The sequence below is a fragment of the Channa argus genome, chromosome 14 (genome assembly GCF_033026475.1).
Source record: "Channa argus isolate prfri chromosome 14, Channa argus male v1.0, whole genome shotgun sequence".
Classification (NCBI taxonomy): Eukaryota; Metazoa; Chordata; class Actinopteri; order Anabantiformes; family Channidae; genus Channa; species Channa argus.
Genome location: NC_090210.1, coordinates 5,446,201 through 5,471,462, shown reverse-complemented (window position 1 = coordinate 5,471,462; position 25,262 = coordinate 5,446,201). Strand labels below are relative to the sequence as shown.

At 42.5% G+C, this 25,262-nt stretch overlaps 1 protein-coding gene across 3 annotated transcripts in view; it reads right to left on the bottom strand.

Moving 5' to 3' along the window:
* LOC137098454 (ephrin type-B receptor 1-B) overlaps nt 1-21,784 on the bottom strand; it is a 146,672-nt gene extending 124,888 nt beyond the window's left edge. For 2 of the 3 annotated variants that reach the window (XM_067474688.1, XM_067474690.1), the window contains exon 1: nt 21,499-21,783. In XM_067474688.1, coding sequence (XP_067330789.1) covers nt 21,499-21,559 — 61 coding nt within the window. In that variant the 5' untranslated portion in view covers nt 21,560-21,783. Of the gene's footprint in view, nt 1-21,498 lie in introns of all 3 variants that reach the window. The other variant, XM_067474691.1, reaches the window with a different exon arrangement.
* Nucleotides 21,785-25,262: the final 3,478 nt, after the last annotated feature.

Here is a 25,262-nt window from a genome sequence, read left to right as displayed (position 1 = left end):
ACAAGAGGACGATGATGGACCAGGGGTCAACGTGGAAAAATTTCATTGCTGGTTATGTTCGACAGGTGTCAGAACACGCCGCACATCACAGCTTGCTGCATATAGGGGTGCTTGGCTGCAGACTGGTCCGAGTGGCCATGCTGACCCCTATCTAACACAACATTAAAACCACCAGGTGCTTTTAATGTCGCAGCTGATCGATGTACATTTATTTTGGGGTTAGAGTGGGTGCTATTTCTACCAGCCATTAGTAGTTGTATTAACAGTCCAAAATGGCCACCTAACATTTTCAGACCTCCGGGCTTTCAGTAGGTTAGTGAATGATATGTGCTCTTAAGGCACTTAAATCTGCAGACACAGACCCTGACACAAACAAAAATACACACGCGACCACACAAGTACACACAAAGAGGCTATTCAGTCTTCAGTTTGTAAGCCACACAACAATAAAAAGAAAAAAATCAACAAGGTTTCAACACTCTAAAAATAAAACTATTGAAGACAGAATAAAAAATAAGTGTAGAGAGTAATACGGTCACCGTCCCAAAACAAACACCAGGTCCGCAGACAGAGAAGCTACAGCAGGGCTGTGTTTTCATTCCAACCAAAGTCACCATTTGGTTATTTTTTTACAATTACACAGCTCAGTGAAATCATCTGGTGCAGTCTTAGATGGTTGCCTCCCCCTGATCTATAGTAAATGTGCCACAAATCTGCAATAGCTGAAAAAGAAAGCTCGAAATTATGGTTTTGCATTATGTGTCAAGCCAATGCAAGACAGAGCAACATTTAATTAACGTTTCTAATTGTGCCTTGAAGGCTGCCTGGAGCTAGTGGTGGCTTCATCTACAGCTGATTATGTTTCAATGATGAGGTTAATGGTGCTGGATATTTGGCTGCTTGGCAGTGAGTGTGAGGACACTGTAGGATCTGTGTTGCCCCTGGCAACCCCATATTCAGATGTGAATGAATAGCAGTCATGCAAAAGTGTGTATACATTCAGATCACAACCTGTATATATGACCTTGACAAAGCCTCGTCCTTTATGAGGTGAATCTATGGTTGATTTCCCTTATTCAATCCAGGCTACTTATTTTGTTTCTTTAAAATAAGGATGTGCATTTATTGCTATAAACAAGCCCAACAGTACTTCAGAGTATTCAGAGCATCTGTAAATACTGAAGTTGCACTATCTGCATTTAAAAACATCATTCTACCAGGCTGCCCTTGCAGATTGAGTAATATTGTACAGTATGTCCCAGACCAGTTAGTGGCTCTGTTAGTCTAGACTGTGTGTCAGATAAAACTGACACAAAGTGTTTGAGTGACTCGTTTGGAGCGAATTCAGGTAGATTAATGGGTTGTGCACTAGTCAAAAGCAAACACACACCACACTCAGGCCATATTATTCTGCCTCACTGAGCTCACTTGACTCTCTGCCAGCATAACTGTAAAAGTCAACCCCCTCCGTTCTCTGCATCTGTCTACACTCCTTTCATATCCCTTCCTTGCTCCATCCTTCTCTGCTTCTGCCTTCCCCTTTCACTTCAAGAAAAAAAAAAAAAAACTGTAATCCTCCAAACTATAGGGGACAAAAAATGAACCCATGGTTTACCGCTAACATTCTACAACCGTGCAAAGCATTCATTTGGATAGAGCGGCAAACTATTTACAGTGGGCATCCAGTGGAGAAGACGGAATTGGTAGAGCAAAGATAACAGCTGTAAGATAACAAAGACAAACCTGCTAACACAAAAAGGGTCAGAGAGCCACCCAGAGATCTGAAAGTCATTAACACTGGTGCTGGCTAGGAGGAATGGGGTCTATGATGGCCTATTTCTGTAGGCTCTATATTTCATAAGGGGCCCTCACCCCAGACTCCATGTTGTGTGATTTATTTGGCCTCAACGTCTTTCTGTGTGTGTGTGTGTGTTTTTTTTTTAATCAAGCGTGTGCATGTGTAACCCTAGTTGTGCAAGCTTGCCTCATGTAAGTGTTCCATCACCCGGAGGCCTCACGTCCAGTTGTCATAGTGATGGGACACAGGTGTTCCATTGGCTCCCTAGATATTTGTGATGTCATCATAGAAGGAAATACATTTGCTCTAAATGCCCCTTACATACAATACTACTTAATCTCTACCAAAACATTATTAAGACTCAAAAGTTTACATCAGATTTGTAGGTCACCAATCCATGTCAATTTAGTGAGCAGTGTAGGCCAGCTAGTAGGGTACAGCTTCCACACTCCAACTTTAATGAGACACAGAGCAGTACCTTTTTTCCTTTTTTTTTTTTTTTGGCAGGCACCCTCTTGACCAAATACAATACTGACAGATGACAGGTGATTATGGCGCCCATTGGTGCGCACTAAAGGGCCTCAAAAAGCTCCAGACAATCCACATTTTTGCTAAATGTCAACGGGAGTTGAGAACAATAGATGTTCAATGAGTATTACATAATTTGATTGTACTGAAATAGGTAAAGCCAAACCCATGTGCCATACAGTTTTTATTTGAATTTTTATTTATCTGTAAGTCAGTTGCAACCAATTCTTACACTATACCGAAAAGCAGGCAATTAGTAGAACAGGAAATATGAAGGGTTAATGCCCACCTATTGGCACGTCTCCACTCTGGGACAAAAAATAGGCTCCAGTGTCCACCAATCACATTAGCTATGAAAGATTTATTACAATGAAAATGGTGCCGCTGTGCCAACCTTAATTTTCTATCATGGGAGAAAATGTAATTATGAGTCAACATATGAGATAATGAAAGTTCGGTGTGCATCCAAATTATTTTACCACACAGCTTATTTTTTTTTTGGTGAAAGCAGCGGGTTTCAACCTGACCTGTTGTGAAACAATGCAAAACATATAGGCTTGGCAAACCAGAGGCATATAGATCAGACGGCGAGGCCTGGCCAGATGGCCCGGCCAAGCCGCCCTCCTCTTTGTCAACCTCACCACTAATTAGAATGTTTACAGTGGGCTGCATGAGTCTGTGTGCAAGTTTAAAAGCTTCCTAAATTAGTTAAGACGTCAGTGAGGTCCTAGATTATACTGCAGCGCTGCAGCTTTTCCTAAACCCTTACAACAGCAGTCGGAGTGACATACAGTATGCATAGCGGGTCTAAATGCCTTTTCACTGTTTAAGACAAATGGAGGAATTTCTCTCAACTTGCCGACTTTGACTTGAAGTTCACCTCACTCACTTTAAGATACAGTACATCAAGCAGGTTTAACCAAGCAAAGACCACCACCAAACAATTTCTGAATGCAACTTCATTCTTGTAAGTTAAAAAATAATGTTCAAAAATAATGTTCTGTCTACAGACAGAAAGAATGGATTTGTCAAGATTTGCTGAAGAACTCAAATCCCACATCTACCTTGTGCCTTGATAGTGAGAATGACACTGACTTATCTCTTTACTAAATCACTGCCTCACTTTATCCATGCGTGACCACTTCTTTTCTCCTGTCAGTCTTAACTTCTGCCAACACTTCTTTCTTACCCCTATATTTTAGATCAAAATGTTCTGGGTCTTTCGTGGTTTCTCAATTACTTAAACTCACATTCCTACCCGCACCACATCTCGCTGCTTCAATCTTTTTCTTTCTACCATACCTTTATGTGCTTGAAACCAAAGCAGTGTGATAGCTAACAGCAGGAGAACAGGGTAAAGGTTTAATGCTTTAACATGTAGTCAGAACCAGCCCAGATGGGCGCTGGGCCAACCAGCTTGTTTTATTTGCAGTGATGGCTTCCTCTTAACAAATCTGTCGGCAGAGGTAGCTGAAGTCTGCGTCTGCGAGGTAAATTTATATGTCAAACACAAGCAGCCATAACTTATGACAGGAGATACTTTAACCTGCTCATCATAGATCTTTTATTATGGGCTTGAGTGTATGTGTGTGTGTGTGTGTGTGTGAGTAATTGTTTTTTGATACTGTGCTACACCTCACAATACATCTTCTGTAACGGCTGGGTGACTGGGCTGCCCCCCGTTAGATGGTGGGGTGGTGTAAATCTGAGCTGATTTGGCTTCCTGCCACGAATGTGTCAGCTTGTCCTGCCCAATGACGATCCAACAAATAGCATTCCATGTCAGCCTCATCACACCCCATAGATCTTCCAGACGGCTACAGTATCTCCCTGCCCTTTTACACTGCAAAAAAGGAATTTCAAGAAAGTAATAAAAATAAGCCTTGTTTCTAGGAAATCAGTCTAAAAAGTACAAATATCTTGTCAAACATGTTTTGCATTAGATAAAAAAAATTTTATTTTATGAAAACCTATCTAACTTTCTTTATAAGATATTACAGCTAATAATGAGCTAGATTTAACCAGTAACAACAACAGTCTGTGAAACCAGCAGAGGAACAAGATTGTTTTTCCTATTTTAAGAATAAGAGCAACTTCTTGATTTAAGATCATCCTATGAAATAGAACCATTTAAAGTTTGCTAATTTATTTTTATTAATTGTCAACGATTGAGAGTACTGTTAGAGTTTATGACCATGTTGGACAAAAGACTCTTCAGATATTACAGTAATACCATTAAGGGCAGTGCAAACTGGTCTACACAATATGCACAGAGCTCACAGTGATGGACTGTGCTGAACAAACACTCAACAGTACATATAGTGATGAGTCCTTCTAAAAATACAATATATTTCTACATTTCAAACTCGCTATAATGCCACTCTGAGAAAGAGAAAGGAACAGATTGCAGGAAGTAGTTTCCAACGCCAGTACACCTGCTGTTGTTTGGCATTAGCTGCAGCAGCTGCAAGATGTAGTAAGAGACTAAGGGCCAGGACGCCCCAAGTCCACCATCGGCCATTATCAGGCGGTTGGCGAGTCAGCCTAGTCTTCTAGTACTCATTTTAAGCAAGTCTATCTCAAATAACTAGGTTTTTATTTCTTGTAATAAGCATGATTTTTAAAATTTTGCATTTTTTTTTTCAGCTTTAAGGCTTATTACTGTGTTTCCGGCAGTAAGATTTTTATGCTAGTAGCTGCATTTTTGTGTTAATTGTAGCCAACCAAAATTTGCTGCCCTTTTTTTTTAATTATTATTTCTATTACGGTTGTTTTTGCAGTGTAGGACTGACTCCTCCAGACTTCTACTAGTACCACCGCACGTCCCTCCTAAGGATTTGCTGCAATACAATGTCATTTCTTTTACTTTGGCCCCTCAAATAGGCCTGTCAGACTATTTCAACTGGATCAAGAGCCCAGATGGCTACAGTCAGCGGGAGTGAGGGGGAAAGCCTTGAATATAAAGACCGGACAGGAATCAGATGACATGGAATGTACTGGGTTCAAAATCTCATTCTGCTGCAAGAACAAAGGCATAGATCTGCATGTATTCATGTGCAGCTTCAGTAAATATCACACAAGATGAGGGGGAAAAATATGAGAAACAAAGGAGCTGCAAGCCACTGAGAGATTCCCTGTTCCCCCTCAAGCTATACCTGCTGTTCTGATGTCGCAGTTATTTTTGAGAAGGAAGCAGAGCACTGGTCCCATTTGAGACCGTTATAGTTTTTAGTTGTCTGCTCCGTGCAATGTCTGCTTTCTGTGTGTAATTTCTCCAGTGACCATGACAGAGGAGCAACTCTACAAACTGCGCAATGACAAAGCTGTGTGTTCATGCTGCCGTTCTCTTCCTGCTCCTGCAGTAGGACAAGCAGACTGATGCTGCAGCAGCAGCAGAGCGCCGACGTCGGGTCAGTAGCTCCACTTTGTGCCTCAGGAGAGAACAAAAGAAGAACACAGTTCTCTCTTTGTCTATATCCTCACCTACTTTGTTCTGTTTTTCTTCTTCTGTCTCTTTTCCACTGACCACAGGCATTTATTCCTCATCAAGTTAACAGGGTTTACAAATTATCATCCATCGTCTTCAGTTTTCCTCCAGCATGAAACTTCTGCACCACACAACGCAGGTGACTGTGCGGAAGTTCACAAGATGCAGTGTAGCTGCGTGAAACATGAGAGAATGCGAGGCGCTTTCTAAGCGCCTCAAGGTAAACGCTGTAGACCAACTCACTGTAGAAAACTATTACCATCACTGATATCGCATCCCCGACAGCCAACAGGCGGAATTTTCAAAGGAGAGGAATCTGCACTTTGTTGTCAGAGGATCTTTGAACATCAAAAAAAAAAAACAACAACAACAAAAAAATGCTATGATATGAAAAATGCAAATGAACAAACATGCACACATACACACACACACACACGCCGGAACTGGAGACAGTGCAGAACATCTGTGATCAGCATTAGTCAGATGGATCTGCTTGAATTAGCATGAAAATGCAACCAGCAGACAGTGATATAAGAAAGAGCACAGGGATAAAAATGACTGACAGACATAAAGAGAGAAAAGGGCAACAGAGTTTAGAATGTAACCAAATAGTTTGGTATTTTCAACTGCATTTCTTCACTGGCTCAGGTTTGTAATTTACTTACAAGGGCAAGGCAACATGCCTGCGAACATGAATAGTTTGAGCAACAGCGTTAGCAAGAGAGCTATTAGACAGATAGGGTGGAGAGGAGATGGCGATCTAATTAAATGGGTAGAGGAGGAAAAATAAGAAAGGTAGACTGGGGAACTCATTAACCTTTTCTCAATAAAGCCTAAGTTACACGGGGACTCTTTCATTCTTTCTTCTATCCAGTCACACAATACATCTAGTTTCAACAACTGATCATCTCTAGATAAGTGATACAGCCAAAGTCATTTGACTGATATAAAACCCACTAACATTTACAAACTTTACTAGTGATGGAAACATTTGACATGCTGACAATGAAGATGCTCAATGTAAATGTTCTTTACGCTCAATGCAGCTCAAGACCATGTAAAGAAAACTCAATATCTTAAAGTAACAGCACACACGCTTTGGGAAAAAGAATTGCAAATTCGAAGGAAGGTCAAAATATTTTCATTCAAATATTTTTAACAAGGCAGAAGCATTTCCATGATAAACACTGAAACTGGCACTGGGCCCACTTTCAGATTTTTTTATTTTTTTGGTCATTATTGGTTGTGGGGTGACTTCGGTCTGACTCGGAGGCACAGAATTGGGACTAGCTCAGTCGGATACTATAGGGAAAGAAAGCAGGGATCGCAGCATTAAAGCTTCGCCTATATATCGGAACATCCACGCCTTCCCCAGGGCCCAGAGAGCAAGGCTAATTTAAGAAGCATGGGCCCTGTCAGCTGTCATTAGCATGCACGCTCACAGATGCATACAAACTCACAAGTGGCCACATTTATCCAAAAACACACAGTGTGCACATGCACTCGCACGCTCGCTACACAAAGCTAATTCCACAATTGTGGGCAACTGTCAGAAGTCATCATCTGCGAGTACAAGGCCAACCGGCGTCTTACACAGCCTGATAGGGGAGAGAGACAGAGACAGACAGAGAAAGAGGCAGAGTTATTGATTAAAGTGGACTCACAACTAAATGAAAGAAAAGAGGAAATAAATTCCAAGTGTCTAGATGTTAACACCAACCTTCTCAATCTAGACATTGTGGGAACCTAATTTTACATGACCCCCTTGCTGTGTGAAGGTGTGATCATTTCAAAAGTATGTGTTTGACAAGCATTTAAAAAATAAAGACAAAAAAAAGATTCTTTACACTGTGTAATAATGGCAATGTTGCAGGTTCACTGCCTGTAACACAGCACAAAGAGCCTTACTGCCATATGCAACAGGTATAAAAAAGTACCTGATCAGACTTGAGGCAAGGACGATTCAGGTTATGGTTGCAGTCTTAAATGCTTTGCCACCAGATCACACAAAAATATAATTTTTATTGACTTTTGACACACTAATAAAATATTTAGTCCTTCAAGACAAAGCATGATTTCATGGTCCACAGGGGCCTTTGGACAGGGAAAGAGCCAACATGAAGATCTTAGCAATGACGTCTGTCTGAGCCTCTTGATGGCCAAACACAAAGCCAGAAACACACAGACACAGTCTCTCACCAGCTTTTCACTCTATATAAAATGTAGAAAACACACAAATAGTCAGATATATAAGTCACAGGGAAATTTTTCCTTTTCATACTGTCCTCGCTCTAAAAATCATCACACGCAGTTGTTCTGTGATTAAGAGGCATAAGGAGGGACATGCAAAGTCTCTCCCATATCCTATGCTGTTCCCCGTTTGTCTCAAAGGGCTGCCAACCATTTTATGTCACATCAGTCCCTCACTACAGAAAATCAAAGTGCCTTTTAAATTGGGATCAAAAAATTCTAACAAACATGCAATTACTGACACCTAGAAATCCATATGCCAGCAGTCACACAATCTGTTTTGCCGTTTAACTGTGTGCAGGAATTTATTTTCCCAAGATATTGTATGACATTCCTCCAGCAGATTTCCATCTCATTGTCACTGTGTGCATGGTTGCTCATTCACTCGTATGATACAACTTAGGGGTTTGGTACTGAAACTAATTAGCATTTTAGCATTTTAGAATACATTAGCATATCCAAAGGGAAATGCAGCAACATTGATTACAAATAACTCCATGCATTTAGATGCTACTCTGTCTGTGATCACACGCAACATTGCATCTTTACATCCTGCCCTGTCCCCCTTGAGCGCGGACACACACACACACACACACACACACACACACATGCACGCACACCCCCCCTCTGTCTTGGTAAGGCAGTCCCCTGGTGTGAAGCAGGTGCAATGATATGATTCTGTTCCCCTCCATCCATACTGACGCACATGCACACACACACACTTTGTCTGGGTAAGGCAGTCCCCTGGCGTGATTCTCCTTCCCTCCATGCAAACTGGCACACATGCATGCACACAAAAACACTCACACACAACTTCATGCACACAGATACACATGCATGTCTTCAAAGACAGGTGGCAGGTCTCTGGTTCTAAGCCATCTTTAGCAAATGCAGTGATAATTGCCATCCCCCCATTGTTAAAAACAATGTGGCTCCAACATGGGGTCCATATGAACCCCAAGGTAGAGGAATCTATCGCCCACTATAGAATCATTAAATGGTACTAATATATGAGCACATTCACAAGGAAAGTTGTACATTTCTTTACCTTTAGATCATAATGTAAACTTGTATTTGGCAGCTGGGCACAGATACATGTAAAGGCTGGTGTTCTTAGCATGACAGCTGATTAAAGAGATGAGAGATTCGAGTGTGACACCTCTAATGATCTCTTCATCTGACTGACGGGCTAGGCAAGACTCCAATTCACACATCTCACACATCACTGAATGTGGTGCACATACAGCAAAGAGGGTAAGTATGTCAGACACACAAACCAGACACAGACACACAAACACCACACGCACTGCTCCACTAAATCTTGCAGACTATTCACTTGCATAAATCCCTCCTGTGACTTCCAGAATATTCTGTTATGTTGGTCCTAGCAGAGCCATTTCCTCCCCCTGTTAGCCTGTCAGGGGCATTATACTGTATTGTCTGGGAGGGTGCCTAAATGGGGCCCTTTCAAGGGTATTTTCAGGTACTTTCACGGAAGAATGGAGAGGATATTCATATCACATTTCAGGTTTTCTATCGCTGAGCAAACAGAGTTTTGGACAACACACAGATAAGCATGTAATGACACACAGACTCGCACAAACCCACACCGGCACTTCCTTCACTTACCTAAATGAGCTAGTCAAGCGCATTCCTGCTCCCAGTGATTTCCTCCATCTTCTCCCAAAAGACAGGATCTCATTACAAGCGTCTGGCTGTTATCCCCACACAGAGCTAACACACACAGGTAGCAACAGACATGATACAGGGGATGTCCTAAAATTTCCTATGAGAGACAATTCTGAGATAAATATTTTGTGCGTAGCCTTGATTTTACTAAACTTAACCCTGATGTTGGCAGTTGTTTCCGAAATTGTTTGCGGAAAAACATATTTGATTAAGCGTATCTACTAAATGAGGCCAATCTGATCAGTCCAGGTTTCTTAAAAGAACTGGCATGGTGCTGCAAGCTCCTTTAATTGCACCCGCTCTGATTCATCTCATGATTATTAGCAATTATCTGTCAATTAGCAATATGCTGATGTCACCATGATGTGAAAAGCAAAGCAATCAGAAGCTGTTAACATAGAAATGGCTGTCCATACTAATGACCCCATCTACTGTCCAGCTCACAGCAGAGGCCCCGGTGTGTGTGTGTGTGTGTGTGTGTGTGTGTGTGTGTGTGTGTGTGTGTGTGTGTGTGTGTGTGTGTGTGTGTGTGTGTGTGTGTGTGTGTGTGTGTGTGGGGTTGGGCCAATAAATATTTTCTACTGAGTGTAGCCAGGCCTGTTAACACTGCTTCACAGGCACACAGCTCTGCAGTTTTGAGGAACCAAAATAGGATAAGTAAGCCATTCGAAGCAACCTTGACTGAAACACACTTAACCCCTTCTTCAACAGCCCCCTTAACAATCATCACCCCAGTGAGGTGCCCCATTTGGTGTCCAGTGTTCATGTAATATAACTGGATTTGGATAAACGATGGTGCGCACATTCAAAAGAAAATTACAAAGTGGCAAAGAAGTTAAGACACTATTTAATATACACCTTAAGAGCAACTTTATTTAAACTAGAAAGGTCCTTAAAGTGATACTTTCACTTACTTTTGTAGTTTAACTTTACTTGGGCTGCACTGGACAAACCCTTACGACTTAAATGTTTACAAAAACGCGAACGGACACATACGACTTGACAAATCATCCTTGTATCCACCAAATGCAACCAATCCATCAGACACACACTCGCCTCTCAAATAAACAGAGGACGCTCACGACATCTGTCATTCCTTCTCTATGCTGTGATCCATAATATGATCACAATGCTCATATGTCCGGGACGGATCACAATCAATCTTCAGAGCCAAGGGAACAGCCAGAGTCTGAGAGAGAGGCTCCTTGTGTGCTTTTTGTCTTTTCAGATTTTTTAAAGGCACTGTGACCATCCATTACGCTTTTTTCTTTTAGAAACTGCCGCATTATGTTTATCAAGGGCAGTAGATTTTCAAAGCATTACCTGAGTCACAGATTGATTGAGAACATGTGCAGGATTGCAGCTCACTCTCGACACTTCCTCTATTTTCAGCTGCCAATAACACCAGAAAGAAGGTGTCCTCTTACAGCCAATCACTGACAGGTGTCTGAAAGCCCTCTAAGAGCAAGCGGCATGATTTCTTTAATACATGTTTGAATGTACTTGCACATATGCAAACACAAACACACTCACAGACTCACACAGTGAGCTGGTCAGTACCATCACATGGAGAGAGCATTACACATCTGTGCCTCTCTGGTCCAGCTTGGTTTAAGTAAGTCAATAAAGTAGCTTTTAGAAATGTGAAAATGGATTGTGAATTTGAGGATTGTTTGAGAAGAAATTTTTCTAATCATGAAAATATCGTAAACATGGCCGGCACCAGGTGGGCTGTTAAGATTGTTATGCTGCCCCTTTGTTCATTTACAAAAAGGAGAGTTATCAGTTGATACACTAACACACCCAAAGAACACAGTATCAATATACAGTCACACATACTTGTTTATGTGCAAACCAAGCAAAAATTCACATGCACAAACAGAGAAAACTATTTCCCATGATTTCATTAGATGGTCAAAGAAAGAAAGAGAGAAAAGACTAAAATAACAAACATGATCGTTTATTCATCATCCTAATCTGCTGCGTGTTGTCTGAGAAAGGGGGCATCTAAATCCATGGCGGGGAGAACAAGGACAAAGGAGACTTGTCACACTAAGAAATCCCCGCATGACTCTGTTTGGCCAGTGGCTTTTGTCAAGATACCCATTTTGTAAATGTTATTACATGAACAGTATTGACATTAACACAGGTTAGAACATGATAAATCCACTTGGACGGTTTGAGGGGAACTGAGCAATTCAATGCTTGAATCAAACGTAAATACTCTAATACTGAAATGATGCAATTTAGCTGGGAAAACACTCTGATGTAGAAGTGATTATAGAGAAAAGCTATTCAAGACCTCCCTCATTGAGATCAGCTTTGTTTATCATGTGTCTACAAAAATAACCACAGTAAGAGTGAGAGAGGAATTCCCACATTTTTTTTACATAAACCCACGTGTTATTATATATTCCATTAAATTATTAATAAGTAAACAAATGTTAAATCATGTAGAGTTGATATTGCACATTACATCAAGATTAAACTAAAATGTTGTAGTAAAGCAGAGATGAGGATTAACCCAAAGCATTATGGCCTAATGTGTTCACACAATTTTTGAGAGTAGGTGAAAAAAAAAACAATACTAGGGAGGCAACATCAACATGGAAACCTACAGACACACTGAACGATTAATCAATCATGTATATTATTTTTAAATATTCAATTTGATTCTGACATTAATAAATGATCAACTCTGTGATCCCTCTTGAGTTAAAACTCAATGTGTTGGCATGGGTCACCTAAAAACTATGCAGCAAATTCCCACCTTAATTGTCTTATAATGAAATTAGAGTAGGAAGCCAATCTAGCTAAGAAAGTCCGAGGTAAGAGAATGCAGCTGACCCCTACACACAAACACACACACCACTCGATTAAACTACAATCTACAGTCATGTACGCAGACCTTTACAAGTCACTTATCATACGCAGAAGCTGTAACAGAGATCCAAGGTGGTGCCAGTGCACATTTAGACAGAAATGTAACTATGATAGATATTAGACATTAATAACTATCCTACACAAATGTGTTAAAATGTGATCGAACAAAACATCTTCATAGAAAATAACTGAATCTTTCAGTAACTGGTGTAATAACTTCAATTATTTGTAGTAACCTGAACATTGGCTTGTATGGATTTTAGTTCATTCCTCACAAAAGAGATTCCACTCACGGATGCTGAATCAAATCTCCTCCATATAAACACTAACAGACTGACAGTGACACCTAACTCTAATTGAGAGTAAAAGTAGGTGCACCTAGATATTCACATACTTTTAGCACACACAAATCTTTAGTATTGGGCCGTAAAAGAATGAACAGGTGTTATTTTTGTTTCGAGGAGTCTCTTTTAATGGTCTGAGGATATTTTGGGTCATATTAATGTAGAAAAAGAGAACATTCAGCGTTCATAAACTTTCAAGTGCCACTGTAAATGCCAAGGACTTTCTTTCGAACCGATGTGACACAGTTGTAATACACAGTCAGGAGAATCGCTGTACAATTACATTCAGCTCAGCTTAGTGGGAACGTTTGTCATCTTGACATATCATCAGCTGAATGCAGCACAGTCGTAGTGGCAAATTCGTGCATCTGAACGAGCGCATCTGTTCATTCACATGCACATTTCACTTTACTTTATTTGAAACTACCTGACTCTGCGCCATATGTGCGCACAATATATTCCAGCAGTTCATCTCCCCAGCTCTTGGTAATGGGATGACTCCACCCAGTGTCAGGATGTTGTCCGAGGCTGAATTCTCCCAGCATTGTCCGGAGTTCATGTCTGAAACATCAAACGCATGCTGCTGGGAGGGGAAAGATGTTTTAAGAATAGGGGATGAGGAGGGAGCTAATAATTGGAGATAGGCATGAATTTTATGCTGTTCAGTAAGCCCCACTACAGAACAGGATTGGGTTGGGAGAATATGTGAGGCTGCTATGCTAACTAGTTCAATCAAGACATCCTCCATAGTTCTACAGCAACTAGCTCACACTAACAGCAAAAACACATACTGCCCTGACTCACAGCACCAACAAATCTCCACATCATTTATTATGACTGAGATTGTTATTAAAAAAAAAAAAAAAAAAAAAAAGCAGCACACTCCTCACAGACACTCAGGGAGTTTCTCACAAAGATACACACAGAGATACACACTGAAAAGGGCTGGATGTGCTTAAGGGTTAGCAGCCAGAACCACCAGCCTCCTCATTAGCACAAACAAGATCGTAGGCAGATCCAGGCCTATCCTTCTCTGCCTCTTTGTCTCCTTGCCCCTCTGTTCTCTCACACAAATGAGTCATAATCCTTGTCCTCTAACTTAACTCTAACAAAAAAAGGACACTGAGTAGGGGGTTCTATAGGATCTTTATGTTGGAAATTTCTTCTTGACTTACCTTGGCATCTGCATACAAGATGCATTAATAAGATTGATGACGTGGTGATTTTTGGTATTAAAGTGACCTAAGGACGCATCTGAATGCGTCACATCCTCCTTAAAAGGAGGAAAGGAGGGCAACATAGGGTGGAATGGGTTTGCTAAGTCAGCTATTAATATTAAACATAAATCAGATAAATATGTAAACTGGAGGACGTTCAGGATGTTCAGTAATATTAGTTCGATGCAAATAAGGGTTATGATTTTATTTACTTATATTTACTTTAAAACTTAAAATATATTTCACTACGTATCCTCATTAAAAATGGGGGCCACCTGGTACAAAAAGGTGCTTCATTCTATGTTGGTAAATGTGTAAATATTAAAATCAAACATCATGAAACCAAACAAAACAAAAAACCTGTAATTCTGAACTTTTGCCTTTTATACTGTGTCTTTTGATCGTGAACCCGAAAGTCTTTATTGTACAGCAAAAACAAGTTAATTGCCTTTGCTGCTTCAATACTTATAGAGAGAACTGTATGTTCTCGCAGCTTAAATACAGAGAACAGAACTTGAAAACCAAACAAACCCCTCTTGACCTTGGTTCTTTTAGGGAAATGCCTCTTTCACCCTGTCAGTTTCCTAGTTTTACTCTAGCCAGTCAGGAGACTGCTGGTAGATCGAGATGCCGTCCACTCATTTCCCATTATCCTCTGTGCTTCAAATCAATAGTTAATTACCTCCAAAACGCTCTCTTCGTATCCAGCTAGTGAAGTGGACAGCACGAGGCAGGCAGGAATCTGGCTGGCAGAGGGACTTAGTGTTGTGCAGGGTAAAAACTGTCCTCCCACCACTGCTACTTATTGGCCCATCAGTGTCCCTCTCAGAAGCTTGCTTTCCGTTTTACACTGTGCAGGCACTTTATTTTCATCGGCCGTGCTAACACAGACCCACTCAGTGAGACACAAACATGCAGGCACAACCTCTCTCCGTCTGCCTAGCTCATACCAAGAACCCACTGGTTAATAAGAGATTACATTTATGGCGAGGAGAAGGGTCCACGTGTCTTGAACCTGTGAGAGACACTGCCACTTACTCGTTAATAATTGGACAGGCCCCAGGCCCAAGCCCTTAGCTCTCTGTCTCTACTCATTTCCTTTCCACACATCAAAGCAATGCCTGTATGTATGGCTGTGTGTGTGTGTGTGTGTGTGCGTGTGGGTGTGGGTGTGTGTTTTGGGGCTTTTGCACATTCCCATCTGTACTCATGTGTATGCCTGTGTGTTTGTCAGTCCCTGTGAGAAACTGGCTGTGGAGGAGCGAGCTTTTATTTAATCAAAAGTGGAGCTGCTTCCACTACCGTCCGTAATTTCAGGCCTATTAACGTTCTGCCTTTAATTCCTCTGAGCGCTGGAAAAACAGCATCCTCTGGGCTGCTGATTCACTTAAATTGCAAAAAGTACAGCAAAGTTATTTTCCTCTAAAACAGCAACTTTATATATTGTACATTAAGACTTAAGAGACAAGGGATTTGCTTAATATCCAGAGTTTGTAGTGTGTAGTGTTCACTGTTGTTAAATTGATATTCCTATCAGTTTGATTGTGAACTTAAACAAATTTCCCACGCACTTCAAGTCACAAAACACTGCACTGCTGTGCCTACTCCCATTCCTGAGTCAGCCTTTGTCCCACCAGCCTTCCCACTTGCAGCCCTTAAGCCTGAGCCTTAAGCCTCAAAAGTCAAATTAAATCATTCTGAGTCTGACTCAAAAACAGATCTCATTATAACAATCATAAATGAAGCTCTTTGTTCCTACAAGCCTAGAACCCCAACAGCCTCTTTACCCTCTTCCTGTTCCCGCCAGCACTACATCCATTACACCTTCAGAGGAACAGGATCATATTTCTCTTGTTTCCTCATAGTAAACCCTAAAATGCTTCATAAATGCATGTGTTTCTAACTAAAAAAAGTGTGTGTGTGTATGTGTGTGTGAAGAGAAGAAAACAGAGGGAGCAGGAAGAAACTACCAATCATTCCCAGATAGGGAAGTTTAAGAGGGAAGGTTGTATAAGGGCTGTAGCTTGTAACTCCAGACGAGTCAAGAAATTTTTATTTAATAAAAAACAAAAACAAAAAAACCCAAATCTAACTGAGTAAAAATAAATGATCAAGAAGTCAAGTCGAACGCAAGCCTTTGTGGATGTGGACTGGCCAGAGCTGATAGAGGGAAGGCTGAGGTGGACAGTGGCTAAAGGGGCCATAAGGAAGAAGAAGTGAATCCGGGGATGTAAGCATAGAGGCCCCAGGAGCAAGGCTGCATGAACACTGGGAAATAAGACTCGATAATCAATGCTTTCTCTTCTCGCCTCTCAACTGAACAAATATCGAAGAGGCTCCTCTTTCCCGCTGACTGAACAACTGTCACCCAATCTCTAGGACAGGTGATAATGGAGGGAAAGAGCCTGGGAGACAGAAAAAGAATGAGAAAAAGCACACACCATTTTTCACACCACCATACTTGAGTGGTGGTGAAGCTGGGTCACTGCGCCCAATCAATTACTAGCATTGCTATTTTTCACTAGGTGTGGCCTGGAGGGCTCTCTCTACGTTTGTCCTCCTGTGCACATAACGCTTTAGTGAGTATGTCTGTAGGTGTGTGCACCTGTGCCCATGTCGTGTGCTTGCTATTTGAGAGAATTGGCAAAGCAAGAAAACAGATGACTCGCACAGTTTGAGGTTGAACTGTATCATAAGCGTCACCACTTTCACTCCTGGGTTCTTATAAGTTTTGTACGTTGCGGATGCACTGGGTCTGTTTATCCTGGAGATTGGACACACGACCCTTCCCCCACAGTCCAACAACCACCTGACCTAGTACGGACCAAGCACAACGCAAGATGGGCAGAAGCCCACACTGCTGAGGTCTCCAATACACTGCATGGATGTGTGAACAAAAAAAACAAAGTAAATAATAATAATGAAATATCCTAAAAGGACAAATATCGAGAAAGAAAACACATTTGACACATGGAACTGAATGCAATTAGATACAAAAAGATGCACAAACAAACACGCAGTTAACTGCATACAGCTCCTCTCCTTCCTCTCCACCGCTATGATCCTTTAGTACTGCTGAGTTCCACACAGAGACGTACACAAAAAATATACACATGCATACCAGCCCCCAACCTGTATCCACCATCTGGTCTCCCCAAGGCTCAGATGTCTCTGGGGTAGGGTGAGCTGTGGGGGGGGGACTCTATGTGCTGTATGTGTGTTGTGTGTGTGTCTGTGTGTGTTAGTGAATGAGAGAATCAGAGAAAGGGAAAGAAAGGTGACAGTGATCATACTATCGAAGATAAAACGATACAATATGCTGCAATATGTGTAAAGTCACATTATAAAGTTTACCAAATATGCACAGACCACAGATCCTCACTACATTGGCTGATTGCAAGCACAACACTTTAAGAGAAAAAAACCCAGCACAACACATTTACAGCACTGCAGGTACCGGAGCTGCAGGCGAGGCTTTGCACTAGGGGTCACCAAAGCTGACTAGGCTGCTTAAGCCCACCTCAACTCTCAGGCCATGTCTACTGCCACTACCAGCCATAATGGCTTTAGCCCTCTACTGATGACACAAGTACCCAAATGTACAATACACACATGGTGGTACAAAGAGAGTGGAAAATTGAATTCTACTTCAGGTGGTCCCAGGTCAGCAGTAGTGCCTGGGGCCAAAATACACTTGCACACTCATGTGAGCACACACACAAACAGCCTTTGTGTTTTTTCAGTTCTACCGCCTCAACCAGGGGCCTAACTTGTGCTCGGATTTTCATTTTTCTCATTTCTGACCATTTGAAATAAGAGCGCAGAGGAAAGGAGCAATCTTGCATTCACAACCATTAGAGTCTCAACAGGACTCTTTTCACAGGCTGTCTCTTCTGCACAGCTGGTGAACTCACGTGCACACCACACTCACACAACACATTACACAGACTACTTACCTCAATAAGAGACCATCCTGGCAACATCACTGCATCACTACAAGCTCCGTTTTTTGGTGCACATATTAAATTCGGGAAACAAATGTGAGTAATATGAGCCAGACCAAACACATTACATCAGACTGATTTTAGAGGATATTTTAGGTGAAATTATCCTTTTTTGTTGTTGAATGATTTATTTTATTTTAACTTTGCAAGGCTGTTACAGCACTCAAAGTCAGTTTTAACTCATTTATAGTAGCCTCAGATCAGAAAAGGAACTCAGTAATTCTTTATGTTTCCCACTTGTCTCCATAGTGAGGTCAGCAGAGTGGGTCAGTTTTCAGACAAAGCACCTAGAGCTGAGTCAGTGTGATGCACGAGGACCTAACACTTACCTCTAACCTTTCCAATCAATATCCAATACTTCCCATACAATCCTATACTATTCCTTAAATTCATCAATCATTGGTACTGATTTTTCAGGAAGCTACAATATTTTTCAGTCCATGCTTTTGGCTCCTTAAGATGACATACGACCATGGTTACGGCACGTCACTAACATTGTTTTATCATACTATCATCCTGAATGCTGCTGTTGTTTGTACCTGCTGTAGCGCTGCTTAAGCATCAACTGTATGTCAGGTAACTGAGCGAGCCCAGTGTTCATTCATTCCACAGCCTTGTTCAGTGCAACTCTACTCATTTGTAAAACATATGTGCTGTATCTTTTCCGAAAACTCGCTGACCTCCCTCCTTCTGTTTCTCTCATCTTTTTATCTCCCTGGGTCCCTTCTGTCTCAAAACCGCTGTTTCATCCCTCTTACCTCCGTTCCTCCTCTCACCACCACCCAGTTCCAGGCCGTTAAATGAGCGGGCTTATCTAAGCCTAATTGGTTTAAGGGCAAACAGAAATAAGCAATGGCTCTGTAAGTAGGGGAGAATTACTGCAGCTGCTGGCAAGTGCCATCCCCACACCATGGAGAGAGCGTGCAGAAGAAGTGAGGAGTGAGAGAAGAGGGGGAATGATGGGATTAGTGAGGAGAATTATGACAGACTAGAGTAGAGAAATGATGGGGAAGAACGGCAGACAGGAAAGAAGGTGAAGATTACAGGCAGAAATGGAGAAAGATAAATGAGAGTGAAACTGAGTATTCCACATGCTTCTGTTTCTAATGGCATGCAAATCCATCTCTTCACCCTCTCTTTGTAGCCCTTTGCTTGGGTCTGACTGCTCCCCCGCCCTCTTCTATAACCTGTCGTTGAGTCCATTTCATCATGACGTAGTGTTTGGGATTGTATGTTTGTGTGTGTGTGTGTGTGTATGTGTGTGTGTTAAAATAAAAATAAAATCAACCTCACACTCTAGCTCCCAGCTATTTGGGTCCTTCATTGCACCCACAACACACACATTAATACTGTGACACATAAAGCAGCATACTCGAAATTCAATTTTCCATCATATTTTTAAGAATTTGTGTCACCTGCCTCCCACCTATTCATCAATACTTAGATCACTTTTTCCTTATGATTTTCATCCCACAGATTAACAGTTGGTGAATGCTGTGTGGGGTGTTTACTATGAGTGCATGTGTGTGTAGGGTGCTCAGATAAATCATGCACTTCATTGCAACTATGCATCCATATGGTCAAGGCTCCTCCTAGCTCTCAAGTTACAACCACACACCCAGATACACACATGGATACACACAGATCTTTGTCACTTTGTGATTATTGGCTGATTTGGACTCGTAATCAGATTAAGGGTGACGGTAGAGGCAGGGATAATGTGGTCAATGGCTGAACTCTCTCTCTCCCTTTCTCTCTCTCACACAGACACACACACACACACACACACACACACACATAAAATGAAAGCGAAGGACTGGAGCTCAGATCAGTGAAGATTTTAACCTACCCATGGGACAAGCACCTTTCAATTAACAACCCAAACAAGGAAATCCCTTTCATCCTTGTTACTGAGGTAACTCGGGGGCCATCTCCCTGCCCATCTGTTTCTTTCTCATCCCATATTTCAAAGTAAAATCTCACTGTCCTTACAGAGCAGGGAATACTTCAGTACACCCTTCCATCCTCCACACATCTCTCTGAACTGACAATTCTGGTGTCGTTTCACATTGGGTAAACATTTGAACTTCAAACTATCCATCCTCACAGAGGTAGCAATTTGGGCCTGGGTTTGGTATCCATAACTGTGTTGAAATCCGATGACCACAAACAAGAAAGCTACTGCCGAATTACAGAGCACAGCCGGGGCTGGGAACAGTCCAGCGGCGGAGTTGTAAATGATTAAAGAGAAAAGCAGCATGTGAGAAAACTCATTTTATTTGTGTTTGTAATTTACTTATTTATGCTTTGGGGAGTGAAAACAGGCAGCCAGGAGGACATTGTGGTGTTCCTGTATATGTTTTATTGGAAAGGATGAGCTACTATGCAATAAAATTAGATACTCTCATATCCATGATGCTGTTGGGATATGCATCCAGCAACTAATGTCTGAGGCTACAGCTCAGCATTCAGTCCCTAGGGTCCTACAGGAAATGAAAAACATGTTTAACTGAGGAGATATTAGCTGCTAGTGGCACCACCGCTTGACCAGATGAGGATGAGTTTGTGGGAGAAACAGTGTAAGAGATGCAGAGAGACAAAGACCGAGGGAAAAGAGTGGACATAGATTAAGAGACAAAATACAGAGAAAGGTCAGTGTTTTTAAAGTTGTGGATTTCCAATAGTAGCACATACAATTTTGATCCACTATGAAATCCAGGGTACAGTGGCTCCCCTTAGTACAATCCGCAGTCTAACAGAGTTTGTCTCAGCAATTCAAATGCCACCGAATGATGCTCAGGGGCTTGTGGTAATAGCCTTTATATGTACAATTTAATGAAAAACCTGACGGGAATCCTGAGAGGATTGACAGCCACGCTTAATGTAGCCCTCGTTCCCCTCTGACAAAAAAAACTAATTTCTCATGGGATAATAAGGATATGAAATAACCCACTTTACAGGCGACTCCCCCTGCCCTGCTCTCATGCTGTAACCGAAAGAGGAACAACAAAGAGTGAGAAACAGCAAAGAACCAGCCCGTGATAAACTAGTGCACTGCATTAAAAAGACGCTGAAATCAAAGTGCAGCTCTTCACGCGAACTAGTAACGACGGCGACAAGCAGCGAGGCGGGAGGACAACCACGGCGATCTGCTGCGATCCACGTGTGTGACAGCCCCGCATCCCTATGCCAGCGCTGCCCAGCAGAAACCGCTGCGAGCATCACCAAGGTGCACGGTGCGTCTTGGAGAGGAGCATTTCCACATCTACAACAAGTGTAATCCCAATTTCTTATTTACCTTCCATCGCAGAGGAGGTGGTGACCAGCACGCATAAAAGCGCAAACAAATCCACTGTCATGGCAGAAAGGGTAGTCTCCACGGCCTGTCCCCAAATAACCAAGACGCACGGCGCGCGTCAAAAGAATCCCTCAGTTGTCAGAGTGGTACTCCAGCAGATAGCCCGTGTTGTGACTCACATTTCAAGCCGTAGTAAACAATGTGAGACAATCAGCGTAGGGGAAGAGCAGAGTGTTGGGGCTAAGGGGTGTGAGGAGCAGGAGGGGGAGGAGGAGGTGTCGGGGTGGGGGACCCGAGATTGCCTGCTCACAGCCCCATTAGAACGCGGGGCCAATCACCAACAGGGAGCTGAAACTCACTAACCAATCGCCAGCCCGCTGCTCCACCCACCTTGCATTGTGAAAACACGAAACTTTTCCTTGACCTATTTGAAGCAGCGTCCGCTGCACAGAAGGGAAATAGCGCCACCAGTTGGGTCCCTTCGGCTACTGCATTGTTGGTGAACCCTGAGCCAGGCCGATCCCCACGGGAGACGATTTAAATGGCTGTATACTTATTCTGTGGTCTGCCAGCCTGTGGTTTAAAATGCTATTTGTCAGACTCTTTAATGACCTCCACGGCTATGCTCACTTCTCTAGGTTCAAAGAGTGTGCGCTGCAATTAATAATATATGGACTGAGGATGTAGTATCTTTCATTTATTAAAATCACATGGATGTTTACCACAATTAAGGCTTCCAAGAATCGGCTGCAGTTTGTTTTGTCACTAGGAAACAGGCCGAGCATTATTTTTCCAACTTTGCACCTACCACATCACATCTATTGACACCACAGAGTTTTTCAGATGTAGACTCATGCATGGTCTGGCATCATCCCTTTTTCCATTAAGCACACAAATCCCATTTGCAATGACAATGTTCTGCAAATCCAACTGCACCTCCTAATGACATTAAACAGGCACTGCACATCAGCTCCCTCCCCTGGCCCCTGTCACCCCTTTTGTGTGAGCGTGTGCTGCAACAGATGGCACACACAATGGGCTGTTTCCTGCAGGGACACAGAGGACCAGGGCCTGCTTCAGCAGAGGGAAGGGGCAGTTGCTGCCCTGTAGCCCAGAACCATACACCTGGGTTGTGCTAGATATGTCCCCCAAGTCCCTGGAGCTGAAGAACTAGGATGGAGTTGTTAATCTACAGCCTGAGTACGTTTGGTTTTACCCCCGGCCACTGAATGGCCTAGTACCTCAGTGATGTCCCTGTGCTCTAAATTGGCCCATTTCTAAGGACTTAATGAATGAGTTGAACAGTTGGGTTTTGAAAATATACCTTTACAGTAGTGTTTGTGTGGACCCTCAAGTGGCAACACTTCATTCTTAAATATGTGAAGCCTTCCCCCCCCACCCAACAAGTCTAAACTGTTATCACTGCATCAATCTTTTTTTTGTGTGCCCCGTTGCGATTCAACTCCTAACCTTTACAATGACAAAAATCCAACACATTGTAAATGAAAAGTGACTCACACCTAATAAATGGTTGTCCCAACTGTGGCAAAGGGCAGCAGACGAACCGGGGCAGAGACAGTGCTTCAGGAGCATCAGGCAGCGGCTGCTAACTTGGGATAGCAGTTGATTGGGGCATTTGTCATTTATAATGGTGTGGTAAGGAGAGTCGCCGTGGTATGACATGGTACGGCACAGCATGGCCCCTGGTGCCAGCTGGTTTTGTGGGCCTCCCACAGCAACCTGGCCTTATTTTTCACCAAGCCAGTCATTGTTACCTATGACTCCACAGGTCGTCTCCAAACACAGGAGCAGCACAGAGCAATCTGTCCCTGTTTGCTGTCCACACCCTGGGGGAGGAAGGAAGGAAGAGTATGAGGGGAGGTAGGAACAATAGTCCTGCTGCTGTAGCACATCCTCCCTTACAATGCACACACTGACAAACACACGCATACAATAACACAAATGTGCATGCAGTTGCTCGCCCACACAGCACTCTGATAATGATCCACACAAAGCTACACAAGCACTTGTCTACTTCAGCTGAAGAGCCTCAGCCTAATACCAATACTGAGCCCAAACACATTGTAGAGAGCCTCTCATTCTCTCTGTGGCCTGATTTCTTTCTGCGTGGTTCTGCCTGTAAGTGCAGCATCCCAGTTCTGTCTGCTTTTTTCATTCCTCAATTCCTTAATTTCTCAGTTCGAGACCAGATTCAAAGCGAGAATGAAAAGGCAGCCTCACATAGTGTGATGGTATCTGACTTTTCTTTGATTAAATACGATAGTTGGCTCTGCATTGTGTGAGCTGACCCAACCATGAACTTCTCCGTGACCAATGTGCGATGGTGCTTAACCCCTCCTTCTTTTCATTCCTGTTGATCGTTTGGTTGCTGAATAGAAAACCACAGTAGTTCTGTTTTTAGATTGTCTGTAGCTCATGCTATACGCTAACACAAAGAGGTGGATGATTATAATCATACAAAATTGAAAAGGCACTCGGGGAAAGACAGAGATGTTTCTTAGAAAGCATGGGAGCTGGAACGTTTTGTCTGGTGATGAATATGAATACATAAAAATGAAATGCCTAAGTCAATATGGAGACAGTGCAGGGGCCCAGGTGACAGAGGAGTGCAGTGTTACACCCACCCTGCGGGGATAGACTGGTTATTAGACTGGGCTTTAGCTTCATCCATCTTTAGGAGTCTGGGCACTGGCTATTGACAATAAGAGTACAGGGCCAGGACTGAATACAGATGTGCTCAGGACCAGTGTTTCCCAAAAGAGGGTCAGGACTCACACAGTCCTACTTTCTGGGTCACTGCTCAAGAGAGGAGATGGAAAATAAGGTCATTGTGGGGGTGCATGTGGTTGGTTAAGCTACCTCAAAATGTGTTTTTAATGATCTGGAGGAGACAGACAGAAAATGTGGAGTTGTATTGCAAATTACAAACGGATTTCCTGCTTCAGACTAGACGTGTACATGCAGTATAGTCAGACCTCTATACAAAGTTTGAAGGTTATTCTTTTGTTGGTGGTTAAAAACAAAGAAATAAGATGTTTTTCTGAGTTTCAGGAGTTAGAACAACTGTGTGACAGTGGGTCAGACTGGCAGGCAGGGCAGGAGCTAAATACAGCGCTCTCATTAATCTGCCAATGATGCCAAGACTGATGGTACCTGTCCACTGCTATCAGCACGCAGACACTTCAGTGACATTCATTGCACTTCTCTGACACAGAGCAACACACAGAAAGATGCATCGGCAGGCACAGAACTAGGCACACGAACCCGTGCACACACAGAGAGAATAGACTCAATAACAGTTTGTTTATGTGTGAGAAAGTGAGAGAGAGAAGAGGAATTACACTCCATTCCTCCTTGTAGAGACGCAGTGAAAGCGTTATTTGTTTAAAGTATCGCAGTTTGATTAATAAGTCGTTACCTCACATTCATTCTATTCAAGAGTCAAGCTCTTTAGTAACCATTAATCACAACAACACAATGAGGGGATTCTGCTCAACGCTGAATGAGTAAGAGCATCATTATACCGTTGCTTGCTTTTCACCAAGTGTGTGTGAGCGTGCATGTGTGCATAGTGACAGAGATTGACTGCAGGTTCACGTGCAAAAGGACCATGTTCCTACTTGTATTTACTCTTTTGCACGTCTGTGTTCGTGTGCGCACGCTCGAACGGTGTGTAGGTGGGGCGAATGATGGATAATGGATTGCTCTATACCCTTCCCCCCGTCGGTCCGTGTGCTGTCAGC